Raw genomic sequence first — 15,057 nt, 5'->3', positions numbered from 1 at the left:
GCCTATCCGAAGTTATGCCCAACACCTCTTTAGAGATACAACTATCAAACCAAGCTATTGGAAAATAGTCCAAGCAAATTGCATTAACTACAAGATTCGTGCTATACAGGTAAAATACGTTTTGATAAATATAGCTGCCAAATACAATTATACTACGAATTGTGATGAAACTTTGTTAATCAAATCAACAACAGTCAAGTGATGGCCCACAATTCAAGTTATTGTGTCACCCCATCCCTTCTGAAATAGATGTTACCCTGGAAGGATGCCCAGTATTTTCTTGCCTTGTCCATGCCACTTTTAGGCTCTCCTCCCTATTCAAGTCACAGAGGATTCTCATTCCACATGGGGTACCCAATAGATCAGAAGCAGCAGCTCATACAACACTGCCTGCACCAGATATGTGGGGTGGTTTTTACTGTCAAGGCTTGCACATTGTCACTAAGAAATAAAAGTTAATTTCTTTTTATATTGGTATGCACTTTATTTCTTATTTCTTGAGACCATCTTGGCATAAGGCAATGAATAAAGAGATTATCACCATAGCCATTCTGCCTCTGACCCAACAAGCTAGTCCTTGGGCATCTTGGTTTCAACAGAAGCCAGCCCTCCAGGCTAAAGTATTAACACATCATTGAAATACATCAACAACTTCAAGCCAAACAATTTTCAGATCTTTTAAACTAATATTTGATTAGATTTGTAGAGTAGCCTGAGGAGGCTCAGATTAGAACTAATTATTCATAAAGAGTGACTATGTGAACACAGGGAAACTAATTTCCCTCTGGAAAAAACTGGCTGACTGAAAAAGCTGGAGTATTTGAAAACTGCTCTGCCCTTCCACCCTCCCCATTCCAAGGAAAAACAGCCCCCACCTCCCACTGCCTGCCAGCTGATGTATATTATTCTCAGTGTAACTTCTTACTACAAGGAAAAGGGACCCTCAAGACCAGTCCCTTTCCTTCATTTATCCGTAGCACAGCTGATCTTTACTTCCTTCCTTTCCAACATGGAAAGTCAGTCACACCAGGATGAAGTCACCTGGCCAGAAATTCTTTCTTCTCTCTGGCAAGCAAGCTGCTACTGCTTCCTATCTGTGGGACATGGATGAACAGGGAAGGTTCTCGTTATCAAAGGAGGGAAGGAAGGTGAAAGGCCAGTTAACTGCTCTCCAAAAAAATCAAAGTTGTGGGGACAGTCAGCTGGCTCCCTCCTTCAGATCTGATATAGTCAGTGAGGAAAGCTTATATGCAGGGTTGAGAGTATTCGGAGCCAAAGTTATCCTGCAACCAATGACAGTGCTGACAAACCTTCATTCTTTGCCCCTACAACCCAGAAACCTGCCCCAAGAGAGATCATATGAGAAATAAAGTATTAATATGTTGCTAACAGAAGATACTTAACCAGTTTGTTCTCTGGTTGCTGAATGAATTCTTTCATTTGCTTTACAGTAGCCAGTCTTCGGTCTCTGTCATCTTCCCGAGTAATCCTCCGAAGAAGATTTGACAGTCGAGACTCATCAGAGTAAGACAATGATCGCTCTAAAATTGAGATATTACACATGGGCATGCTTCTATCCCAGTATAAAGTATAAAATGAACAATTACCAAGGAGCAGCATATACGCAATAGGCTTACTTCATCTTTACCTCACAACTTGCAGTAACTTTAGTACAAGATTTCTAGCCCTGAAGCAAATCCAAACCTGCAACAATTGACCAAGGATTCTTACCATTGAAAAAGCCTTTTCTTGCAGTACTTTCAGAGACAAAGTATACCCAATTTATATAAACTAAAGTGTAATCATGACAAAATGCTAGAGATTTTGAGTTTGCAAAAATTTAATAGGGCTCTACATTACTTTGAGCAATGACCCTAGTGCTACTGTAGCAACAGGATTTTTTTTTGCCAGAAAAACAGAATTTCCCTTTTTCTTCAGGACAACACAACACTTACCCTGTGTTTTCCTCATGTCTTTTGTGACTAAAGCACGATTCCCATGCTGAACACTGGTAAAATCAGAATTGGTCACATTGTTAACTCTCAGCTCTTGCCCCAACGACTTCCGACCATAAGTATTTTCCCCAGATCCTCCATTGACACTGTAGCCACCTAGAAGAAAAGGTGCCAGAGCCATGTTAGTTTCTCTTGACAGCCATGCACTGTGGGTTTCTGAAAAACTTCCAAGGTTAAGAGCTACCTGTCCTTCTCAGCTGAATGACACATTTAGCAGGGATGGTTATTTATTTAAGTTTATGAATCACTGTTTGTTACCTATTCATTTAAGTTATGATATATCATATTATTTAACATTGGTTAAATAAGGGCTTGTCAACCCTCTGGGGCCATGGGCACATTTGGAACCCAAGAAACTCATGGAAGACCACACCCCATTAATATACATGCTCTCCCATTGTAAAACTACCATACCTCGTGTGACCGTGTGATGCAATAGCAACACAGGGGGACACCAAACTTTTGGGAGTATATGGCTTTGAGAGCCAGTGTGGTATAGTGGTTAGAGTACTGCATTAGGACCTGGGAGGCAAGGGTTCAAATCCCACTCAGTCATGAAGCTCACTGGGTGAGCTTAGGCTGGTCACTGCCTCTCAGACTAACCTACCTCACAGGGTTGTGACGGAGATTAAATGAGGGTGGGAATAACTATGTGTGCCACCTTGATGTCCTTGGAGAAAAAGGTGGGATATAAATGCACTAAATGAATAAAATAAATAATTCTGACAACCTTAGAAACTGTCATGGGGGACGATGCACCCCATAGACATGCATGCACTCACCCCACTATTTTCCTCATATGGCAACGCAATACGCGCCCTACCCCATGGTGAACACCACATATATGCTGCCTTACACTGAAACCTTCTTCACAAATATCCCATCCCACACTAAACTGTCTCCACAGGAGGTCTGACAACGGTGAGTTTCTTTTAGTATTTCATCTCACAACCACCATTTAACTAGGTCAGGGGTCTGCAACCTTTAAGACAAAAAGAGCCACTTGGACCCGTTTCCAAAGAAAAAAACTGGGAGCCGCAAAACTCGTCATTATAAAAATAACTTTTTTGTCACTTTTATTATTATTTCTTTGTTTGACCCCTCAGAATTACTCCTCCTCATAGAAATAAACGTTAAATTAACAAGTTACCTTTTTGTGTGTGTGTGTGTTCTTCACTCCCCTTCAAAACAGTGACCAGCGTACATGCCCCCTTTCAATGCAGTGACCAGCGTACATGCCCCTTACAATGTAGCGGGCGGGCGGGAAGGTGACGTCGGGACGGTGCGTGACTAATGCACGCACCACCCCCATGCGCGTCACAGCCAGTACAGCGCCCGCCACAGTGGGGAGTGTCGGGGCGCACAATGTGCCTCCTCCCCTCGCTAGTATCCACCCCGGAGCTGCGGCAAAGGTGTAAAAGAGCCACATGCGGCTCCGGAGCCGCGGGTTGCAGACCCCTGAACTAGGTCATGTAGAGAGAAAGCAACTGTGGCATGCCATCTGTTTAACCAGACAAATAACTCAATAAATGAAAATGCTCACGCAATCCCTTCCCCATCCTGAGACCTCCACACCCACCCTGCACTGAAACTCTAAACACTGAAATCGTACACTTAAAAGCCACCCCCCACACTGCTCCACACAACACCCACACACCCGCTTACCCCCTCACAATCACCCTAGACTGAAACACATACACACTGCCTGACACTGAACCTCTTCCCACACAGTGAACTCCCTCAGAATGTTCACTAGGAAGACGGATTAAATATTGGAAAGAATCATACTAACAGCAACCCAGTGATGTAGGTCATGTGGAGAGATACTTTCTGTCTATAAGACGCCCCCCATGTATAAGATGCCCCCTGTTTTGGGGGACTCAGATTTACGAAAATGGGGGGAGACGGCCCAGAGTATAAGATGCCCCCTAATATTTGACATTATTTGGGGGGGGGGAACCTACTCTTATACAAGGAAAAATATGGTAGTAATTGTGGCAATGTATCCTGTGACTCACATGTAAAACCATTAGACCACACTGCCAGCATCACAGTGCTCCTGTCCAAAGTGGAGAGGTAGTGTGGTGCAGTCGCTGGTTTATCTTAAGATCTAAGAGTTAAGAGACATTAGAGACCTAGGAATGCTTTTTTGTGGATATTCACACCAAAGCGTACATTTTTAGTTTGGTGATTATTTCTTAATTAGCTGTAAAGAGGCCCAGTCCGCTTATCACATAAGTTAAGCATGCACAGTGCAATTCTCATGTTGTATCAGGGTAAGAGCAAAGAGAGAACTGAAGCAAGAATTTTTTGGCCTAAGCAAGCATAGTTTGTAACATTGCACAACATCATCACTGATCACGGGGCACATCTGTGAAGGCATTAGAGACCTTACTTTCCAGTTTCTCAGGTTTTGTGGTGCTTGAGCCAATGGGTGTTTTTTAAACCATCATTTAAGAGAATAAGTCTAGCATAAACATGGGGTTGCATATCATGAGAGAGGTGGTCGGGGGAGGCAGCCATGCTCTCCACAGGGGACACTTGGAGAGGAGTACCCATATATCTGTTCAATAGGGAAACAAGTCTTCATAATAACATACAGGACTCCCTCGAATCTGTGACACTGATCTCAAAAAGCCAGTCCCATAACTGCTACTCACACCACCACCAGGGTTTGGAGACCACTTATATAGCTGATGGCAACAAAAGAGAAGGTAGTATTAGTACCCACCCTATTTCTGTAATTTTAAGTTGTTTTAAACCATTTTTAACATTGTGTAATATTGTGCTTTAATGCAAATATTGTGTTTTAAGTGTTGTAACCTGCCCCATGTGCCTGCCTGAGTAACTCTGTGTGAGAGCCTGCTGCATTTCTGTAAGTCAACCCCACTCCCCAGCTGTGTGAATACGTGTGCTTGATGCATGTGTAACCTGTGTATGGTGAATGTACGCACATGCAAGATTGCACTCGGCATGCTCACTGCTAGCAACCAGCTCCAGAGGAGCAGCTGACCCTCAATGAAACCATGGGGTTGAAAAAGTCAGCCACCCCGGATCTAGACCACAAACTAGTTTATTTCCACTGGCAGTATTCCTTTTTACCTATGAAGATAAATTATGTACCTTTTTCTTCATTCTGTATGTCAGTGGGGACTCTGATATCATCATGTCTATGTCGAGACACCACCGCTGAATTCGAGGATTGTAATCCATAAGAAGAACTACTCCGGTCTCTGGATGAAGAGTATTTTAAATTCTCTTGGTCAGCTGATACACTGTCAGTTCTGCAAAAAGAGAAATGTTTTAAGTGAGTGCTCTGCTCCGATTTGGCCCTTACTATTCCCATATTTCTAGAATTTCTGATCTCTAAATAGGAAAGGTTGGAAGGGTGGAGAAGTATTCACTAGCTTGTGGAACATATGAATTCTCCCTGTGGCTTAACAATCTGATAAGCGGAGTCCCAGCTGATAAAACATCTCTGGCTCAGTGAAAAATTCATCAAGGTAACAAGCAAGTTAAGCACCTGTATGAGGAGAAGGTCAGTACCACCTATTTCTGTATTTAATTTATTGCGGCATCAGCTAAAAGTGCATCAAGGACACAGCAAAAGCACTAGGTGTTAAGAACTAAATTTCAGTGGAGTAAAACCTGTAAAAACTTAAAGAGCTCCTACAAATGATAAACCTGCAGAAACCTAAGTTTATATGCTTTGCTAACAGGAAAGCCCACAGCTAACAGCTTCTCAATGCTATAATAATAATAATAATAATAATAATAATAATAATAATAATTTATTTATTTATACCCCGCCCATCTGGCTGGACTTCCCCAACCACTCTGGGCGGCTTCCAACAAAATATTAAAATACTGTAATACATCAAACATTAAAAGCTTCCCTAAACAAGTCAGGTCAAATTATCAACAGTCCTCAAGTTTTCACCATATAAAAAGAGACAGAGAAAATTATGAATTATTATTAGAGAAGGGAGACTCAAATATTATGCAGCTATGTGAGATGCATTCCCATATGGGAAACGCCTTTTAAAAACCAAGTATTGACCTAGCATGATGAACATATCTATTCCACCACACTTTAGGCCAGTGAAATACATGCATCAGTGATGTAACATGGAAGTTTACACAGTTCCACCCTGCATGGAAGGACTTTCAACATCAGACGTGGCCAATATAAAAAGCTCCCCAGTGTCAGTGTTTGACATCACAGGTTCCTCAGCTCCCCATACCCCCCTCTGCCCACTAACAAAAAGTATTTTGATTAAGTGCCACCATGATTTAGTAGTCGTAAGCTCTCATCTAGTAGAGCAGCTCTCTCAGAATCCTATATCCATTATCAACCTTAAAAACAAAATATATACAAATGATGATCAAATCTGACACTTTAGTAAACCTTCACCTTTTAAAGTGTTCAATACCCAACACTGGGTTATGCATCAGATTCAGATGAATTACAAGACCAAAGCGGGCCACTTCAGACAGATTCATGGCTTATCTGAGCCCAAAACTGGATCTTTCAAAGTACCCTGAACTGAGGACCACCAAATTGATTCTGAGTACTTCAGAGATTCAGAGGTGCTTAAAAAAAAAAAAGTTGCAGACAGCATATCTGAAGAAACAGAAACATTTTCCCCACAGCCTGCTTGCCAAGAAAACAGAAAGTGAGGAGAAAGTGAAGAGAGGTCTCTTATAAGACTGATATGTCTAGCTTCTACTCTGAGATAATGGTTTTACCAGGGCTCTTCGCTTTGGCAAAGGTATCTTCTTGATTGTTCTGTGCTCTGTTAGTTCTGCTCATGGCGTTTGCTTGGAAAATGCTGGGCATTCAAGTCATTCTATGTCTGTTACATGCTCACACATCCACTTCTATCTAATCTGTTTGCACTTGGTTTCTGCGTCTTTTGGTACCAACTGAGCAGAACACATGCCTGAAGCTGTTTTTCGAGTTCTTAATCCCTACCCCATGCAACCATCCTCCTGAAATTTGGCAGTTTGCCTTCATAGTGACACCTCTAAGATCTATGTTCCATATTCAGAGTAAAACTGTTGCTCGTAAACCACAGGGAGGGAGGAGGATATTTTACCCCCCCCCAAAAAAAGCAACCTTAAAACCACTAGACCGCTTTGTCTGCAATTTGGCAGGTTTCTTATCTAGGAAGAACCTCTTCGATGTATGTTATTTCCATAGAAACTGCCCTATAATAGGGGAAATTAGGTGAATCCCTTTTTAACCACCCTAAAATTGTAAAGGTTGCCCTTGAAATTTGACAGGATTCGTCCTCTCAGAAGGGGCTACAACGCCTGCAAATTTCATCCAACTCTGATTCAACTTCAGACTGCAAGCCAAATTGGATAGTCTCCAAACTGCTTCGAACAAAATCAGGCTGTTTCCCAAATGCCAAATGAGGATCCAAACCAAATTCTGTGGTTGCTAGAGACCACTAGAACTGAAGCTTCTGAATTTTACAAGTATCTGTTAGCATTCTTTTGTTGGAGGAAAAATCCCAAAGCAGCACAGTTCACCTCTCCTCACGAATGCATTTCACAATAATAAAGAACTCATGCCATGATAAATTTGTTAGTCTTTAAATGCCACAATACTCTTCCTTGTTTGTAATAAAACTGCTCACCTTAACTCATTTGATCTCTTGTAATATATAATGCAACACATAATAGGATACAAAACAAACCAAGTCAATTTCACATTAGTAATGTCCCACAGTGTCCTTAGTTAGAGGTAGACAAAACACACATCTACCATATATAAATATTCAACCAACCAGAAACTCTGAAAAGTTGCAGAATAGGGCTTCCAGTAGGAGTGAAGAATTGCCAAAACAGGAGTGCAGGGAGGATTGCCTTGTACAAGGTGAAGTCCTATCTGCTCACACAAGGCACCTTAGCTACAACCCAACGCATGTAAGACTTTCGCTTGTGCATCTTAATACCCAACACATTCAATCTCCAAGAGACAACAAAAATGACAGCCATGGATGGTGTGATAGCGCTCAATTCCCTGGATTTGTTTCTTACAACATGCAGCAAAATGAACAAATGATACAAGTCATCTTATTCAAATTCTCCCTGACCAACCTCATTGGCTGCCATGTACAGGAGAATGGAATAGTGAAGGCATTAAGGCACACATTGGGGGATGTTCAATTCTGCCCATTCATGAGCGGAAGTGACTTCCTCTAGAGCAATTGAACTTCCCCTTCCTCTCCATACCCCCCCCCATCCCTCCAAATCTGCTCTAGAGTGCTAGAGGACCCTCCAGAGCAGATTTGGAGGGGCTGCAGGGGAAAGAACTCCCATTTCTTCCTCTTGCATAACATCTGATATCATCCATTCTTTTTCCCCCACACAAAGCGAGTTGAAAAGAGCAGCTGACAATGTATTTTCAATAACTGCCATGCATTTTCAGTAATGTCTTATTTCTAACTGTAGTTAATAATTCGCATTTTGCCATCTAATGAACTGAACCACTATAATGCAATTTCCCCCTCTAGCTACATGTAAGATTTGCTGTCAATGAGATAAAGAACTACATAACTTTTAGAAGACATCTGGACGCAGTTCTGTATTGGGAAGCTTTTAATGTTTGATATTTTACTATGTTTTATATATGCTGTAAGCCGACCAGAATGGCTGGGGAAACCCAGACAGATTGGCAGGGTATAAATAATAAAATTATTATTATTATTTCTCTCATTAAACTGTCACACTGACAGTTTAAACTATAGCACACTGATACTTCCATTCTTTCTTTATTTTACATATGATATTGAGCTATTATAGACCAGGGATATCCTACTTCCCTTCACGTGTTGTGAAGTGCAATTTCCATCATCCATGCTCATGCTCACTAGCCATGTTGGGACTGATGGAAGTTGCAGTCCACAACACCTAGAGCTCACCACATCAGCTACAACATCATAACCATACTACATCCTTGGCTCTGCAAACATAGTAAGAACAGGAAGCCAATACTACCCACTTTAACAGCAGTTTTGTGGAGAACTGAAAGTAATATTTGACACAACCTCAACATTACTAGAAGAGTGATTATTTTTCCTTGATGCACAAACTCATCTAGGTTTTTAACCCATCCATAAGACAGACCCAGGAGACCCTCCTTATTTTAAAAGGAAAAGAGAGAGGAGAACATCTCAAGATGATCTCAAACTGGTGCTAGATGGAGAATTTGTTCAGAAGTCTAAAATTTGTGGAACAAATGTATTCTTCAGTGGCAGTCATTACATGTTCTCTTGAAAAGAGAAGCTTTGAGACCGCATCTTCTGAAGAACATGCAACCATTGTGCTTTAAATGGTGTGTTTGTTAAAAAATGGCAGGTTTAACACATGACATTTTGCCTTCAAAAATGATAAAACTCCATTCTAAGTGCTGCTATGCTGCAGAGCAAGTTGTGACAGTTCCTAAATGAAGTATATGTTTACCCTAACCCCTGCTACTCCTCACACCATCATATGACCCACAAAGATACTAAAAAGGGAAAGTCACAGCCTGAGTGGAGGTTGGCTTTGTCTCTCGGTTTACTATAAACATAGCCAAGGAAATAGGATTTTTAAAGTAGAAACTTAATTTTACTATTCTACAAAAATACAGTACGCACACACAGAAAAATAAAGCTATAAAAATGTTTATCCAGCACAGCTACTATATGGACAGGAATTATCTATGGAAGAAGGAAAAGTGCTTCCATAGCAAATATTGTACTGACAACCATGATTGCAAAAGAAGAGGGAAACCATATGCAGAGCCAAGAGGCATGCAGCTGAATTTTCTAGATGAAAAAGGCTTTCCTGAAGCTGCTAAAAAGAGGAAGGCAGGAACAGAGGACATCAAAAGATATGTAATAAGGCATAACAGAGTGAAGAAGTAGTAGTGAGTTATGTATGAGGATCAATTACTAGGATTACCATTTTCTTTCTTTTTTAACTGGTACTGCTCCTGTGCCTTTGACAGCAGCTTGACAATTAGGAAACTAGCAGAAGAAGCTTTTCCCATTGCTTTTCTCCACTCTAAGAAAAACTTCACCTGTATAACCTGTGCCAGGCTGCAATTAAAGAAACAGGGCCAGCAAAAAGGTAGCAAACTTAAAATGTTCCTGGAAATGCCTGGAATTTAAGCTAGAGCCTTTAGTGGGAATGCAATTTCAATGGTTAATGGTTATGGTGAGTTATCAATAGTTTATTGAAAAGTTCACCACACAAATGGCCCTCTTCACAACATTACCCAAAGACCCTTCTATCAATGTAGTAACATGTAGATCAACCATATCAAGTGAAGCATTCTCTAGTATTTCTCGCTTGAGCAGAACTTAGGAGGCTGCCTAAGACAATGTTTTACCCACTCAAAGTGTATGGTATGAAGAGATTAGAGACTGATAATTTCTTTGAAGATTGTAGATGTCTACAACAAGTCAAGTGAAATCCAATACGTATTTCTGCACCTAAAAGATGCTGCCCTTTTCAAGAAAGGAACATAAAGGGCCTACGTTGTTCGTGAATTGCTGCTTGCCTTCTCTGGTGACCTAATTTGGAGATATTAGGAAGCTGTCCTTCTGACTTGCTCCCTCCCTTGTGGTCAACTTTTCACCTCTACCATCAAAGGATTCTTGGGAAGACACCCTGCTGCAAAACTAAGGTATTTATCCTTTTAGGATTCAATCCTATGTTTGCTTACTAGGCATAAGCTCCAGTAAGAAGAGTGGGTCATATATAGATAGACAGGTTGTTCACATGTAATAAAACATAATTTAAAATACAATAAATTAATATTACAATAATTTTATATAATAAATGATACCTTTTGTTTTGTTAAAACAGGAAACTACCTTTAAGTCTGATAAGAAAGTACTGCACATATTTCAATGTTTCCCAAAATTTCTATTTTTTTCCTGGGGAAAGTTTCCTCCCCACAGCCTCAAAATTTATAAATTTTTATATCTTTATTTCATGTAGTCACTGGTTTTCAACATCGTAATATATCATCACCTAAACATAGTGATATACCAATATATCACGATGTCTGAAATAAGGATGGAGCTATGTAGAGGTGTTGGCTGGCTTCCTGGTTTTTCCCACATTGTGATTTTTCCAGAGCTTGCGCCTGTGATTTGCTGCCCCCTGCAGGAGGTTGGGGAGAGCTGAGCCAACAGAATTAACAAGGGCTGCATTGGCTGGCTCCACGGTTTTCCCCACATTGTGATTTTTGCATAGCACAGACACATGTATATTGCCAGGTCAAAAATTATGAGACCAGTATCATGATATGGACTTCAAACTAGTTTTGGATGATTTACTGACATATCACCCAGCCTAGTAGTCACTAACATCTACTATCAAACACCTTGCCATTGTTTCAGACAGCAGCAACTCCTGGAGCCCTACCTAGGGATGTCTGGAATTGAATCTACATCCACAGAATAAGCCTCCACAAAAAAAGCTATGACAATTCACCTTAAGTCCTTATCCTGAATGACAGACTCATGAAAGTTTGTACTTCATTTACAATACATTCAAACTGGAGGATGAAGTTGGTTCTCGGACCGATTACATCAAGCTTGTTGCCAACATGCATTTTAAGTGATTTTTCTCAAATGCAATTATGACATTGAGGCAATTTTATTTATACAGTGCCTTCAGTTTAGCCTCTCATCATTAATTTATAACTTCTCTCTTTCAATTATTCAAAAAGATTAGCAACATTCTGTTTAACACTGTTGTTGCCTTACAAACAAACCCCTCTATGTTGCGGTTTAGCAGTGTTGGCTTTAGGAGCAATCTAATGTCCTGCACTCTCTATTGTTGACTCTCTGGTCCTAGTCCAACACTCTAACCACTACACCACTAAATAAATGCTACTGGGAAAATTAGAGACAAAGAGATAAGTATCCAGTTTTTTTGAAGGAAAAAAAAACTAACATGTTTCTTTTTAACAGTAACCCCACATGTCACATAGCAAATCATTTTATAAACTGAGGGCACTTTCATGAGCAGACTGTGGTATGACATGGGGACCTGCTCTTCTTAGTGCTCAAAAAACCACACTGGCCATGCCCAAGTACAGTGGTAGCTCGGGTTACATACGCTTCAGGTTACATACGCTTCAGGTTACACACTCCACTAACCCAGAAATAATGCTTCAGGTTAAGAACTTTGCTTCAGGATAAGAACAGAAATCTGGCTCTGGCAGCGCAGCAGCAGCAGGAGGCCCCATTAGCTAAAGTGGTGCTTCAGGTTAAGAACAGTTTCAGGTTAAGAACGGACCTCCGGAACAAATTAAGTACTTAACCTGAGGTACCACTGTAGTTCCTTGGATACTAATTTGCAGTACAAAACTCATTTGCCCTTTATGGAGATGTCAAATGATTTATCTCAATATTATTGACAAGCAAAACTGAACTATTATTTTTACATACCTGAAAATGTGGAACAGAACCAATGTTTATTTTTTGTAAACTGCTTAGAGGTCTTAAAACAAACAAGCAGCATATAAATGGTGTGGAATAAATAAAATAAATAAATATTATCATCATTTGGGTACATGACATTATCACCTCACATCCATTTCTTTAACATCGATACAAATAGCATAACCCTATAAACACCTATTCCGAAGTCCTAGAGTTTAACAGAACTCAAATAAGTGTGTATAGCACCACAGCCTACATGCACTTTGATGTCACCAATGTGCCACAAGTGAAAAGATACGTCCTGAGTACCTAAGTATAGTGAACATATTAGACCAAATTATGACAAATTTTAAAATTAAAAATAGAAAATCCGAACCATTAAGGATTTAATTTTATCACCCATTTAAAATACTAGATTCAATGTAAAATCTAACAGCTTCATAAGCAATCTAAAAAACCCAAATTTAAGAGTTAATAGTTACAAACCCTTTCAAGTACTGTAAATGCATTTTGAACTAGACACTAAATCCTTGACACAAGTCACCAGGCCTTCCTTATGACTAGACAGTATCAACAAGTTACCATCTAGACAACAAAGTTGCAACTCCAAAGTCCTGTGAAATTAACCCAGTGGATGAAGGCATCCAATGAACAATTAATTCAAATTCCATCAATCATAGGAAGGAGAACAGCAGAAGCAGAGGATGGGAACGTGCATGGAAACGGTACCTGGTGCAAGGGCTGGGAAGGCTGTGGCCCTCCAGATGTTGCTGGATCCTAACTCCCATCAGCTCCAGCCAGCATGGCCAGAGATGATTTTAGTTGAGAGTCCAGCAACATCTGGAAGGCCATAGGTTACCTATCCCAACCCAAAGTCCTCTACTTTGGGTATAAATGCTGTATTTCATGCTTTTGCTCTACTGCAGCATTTGTTATGGCATCAGCTCATGCAGAGCCCATTAATATTTATTATTCCTCAACTGGCAAGGAGGGGTGTGTGCCTCTCTATAAATTATCCCACCCACTCATAGAATCACATCTGGATGGGATGGTACATAAAAGCCACCGAGTTCAACCTCCTAGGCAGGACCTCTTAGTACAAAAACTCCCCCCAATATACAAGTTTCCCACCCACCCCATGCCAAATCCTCTTTCCCACCCCAGAAAAAAAAAAGGTCTATGAATTAGGAAAACCCCACCACGCACGGGGCCTATTACCTCCAACCAGCGCACTGGGTTTGTCACACACATGCAGAGAGAGAGAGTGAAAGCAAACTTCCCCGCACACACACGTACCCGGAACCAGTATCTCCACGGAGGCCCTGCCAACAAGGGTGGAGGCGGAGAGACACAGACATAAGAAAGGAACAGAGGAAGAAATGGGGTGGGATTCCACACACACATTTGCCCACCCGCTTTAAACCTCCCTAGGCCTCAAAACCAACCCGAAGAAGCGGCGGGAGGAGAAACCCCGCGACCTCCCTCCCTCCCTCCCTCGTAGGCCGCGAGGGAGAGAAATTGCAAGGGCTTCCCCCGTCTCCTGCCACCTCCTCCTTCCCGCTCCGACGATCCCCAACACGGGCCAAAGCGGCCAGCCTCTCCCTCTCCGCGCTAGGCCGCGCCAGGCGAGCCCTGCCGTGGCGGCGGGTGGGCGCATGAGAGGGCAACTTTCCTTCAACCCCCACCCCACCCCGGGCGGCCGGCTCCCTTCCTGCCTCAGGGCCTCCTCCCTGGCCCGACCCCTGCCAAGGCTGAGGGGAGCGAGGGAGGCACCCGCACGCTGCCCTCAGACCCTAGGCCGCGCCGCCTCCGCCATAGAAGACACCCGCCTGCCCGCTCGCCCACCTGGGTTGCCAGTCATTCCAGCTCCGCGGGTGATAGTGCTGCCTGGTGCCGGAGGAAGAAGCGCCGCTCAGCCGAGACCCCGGGGCTCTGCGGCTCATTACCTTGCCCGAGACGGCATGGCCGGCCGGGGAAGCGGCGGCGGCAGGGGAAGGAGGAGGCAATAATAACAACAATAATAGCAGCAGCAGTAAGAAGAGCGGCGGTAATGGAGGCGAGCGGCTACTGCGGCTCGGCGGGGTGGCTACTCCTCCTGAGGCGGCGGGCGCTCCTCCTGCTGTCTCACACGGGAGGCGGGGAGGCGGAGGAGGAGGAGGAGGCGACGACAGCGACGGCGGCCCCGCCTGCTAGTAGTGCTGCTGCTGCTGCTGCTGCCGCCTGATTCCAGCAGGCTGAGGCGAGGGCCCGCGCGCGGCATGCCGGGAACGCAGGCCGAGACGAGCCGAGGTGACCGCCTGCCGCGGAGCATCATGGGACGGCCGCTGCTCTGGCCGAGTCGTGAGGGGAGAAGGGGCGGGTTGAGTTCTTCCCGTTCCTACCTCTCTTCTCAGGGCATGGCAGCCACAGCTCTCTCTAGCTGTCAGATTCATAATAATAATAATAATGGACATATTTAACAAATGACAGAGAGGAATATACAGACAATAAAACGAAAAATAGTATTTAAGCAATGCCAAGAGCAAAAATAATTAGGATACGGTCACCGTCAGTGCAAACATCTTAAACATATGTCGGTGCTGCAACCC

The 15,057-nt window shown here is 42.6% G+C and overlaps 1 protein-coding gene across 1 annotated transcript in view; it reads right to left on the bottom strand.

The window, feature by feature from the left end:
- Positions 1-14,673, bottom strand: part of SMG1 (SMG1 nonsense mediated mRNA decay associated PI3K related kinase) — a 70,890-nt gene extending 56,217 nt beyond the window's left edge. Inside the window, exons 1-4 of the mRNA XM_080981777.1 lie at positions 14,315-14,673; positions 5,139-5,299; positions 1,956-2,111; positions 1,405-1,541 (exon numbers count right to left, since the gene is read on the bottom strand). Coding sequence (XP_080837903.1) covers positions 1,405-1,541; positions 1,956-2,111; positions 5,139-5,299; positions 14,315-14,412 — 552 coding nt within the window. The 5' untranslated portion in view covers positions 14,413-14,673. The remainder of the gene's footprint in view (positions 1-1,404; positions 1,542-1,955; positions 2,112-5,138; positions 5,300-14,314) is intronic.
- Positions 14,674-15,057: the final 384 nt, after the last annotated feature.

Source organism: Podarcis pityusensis (genome assembly GCF_964106645.2).
Source record: "Podarcis pityusensis genome assembly, chromosome: 14".
Classification (NCBI taxonomy): domain Eukaryota; kingdom Metazoa; phylum Chordata; class Lepidosauria; order Squamata; family Lacertidae; genus Podarcis; species Podarcis pityusensis.
The sequence above is the reverse complement of the archived record's forward strand: the minus strand, read 5'-3'. Positions and strand labels throughout refer to the sequence as shown.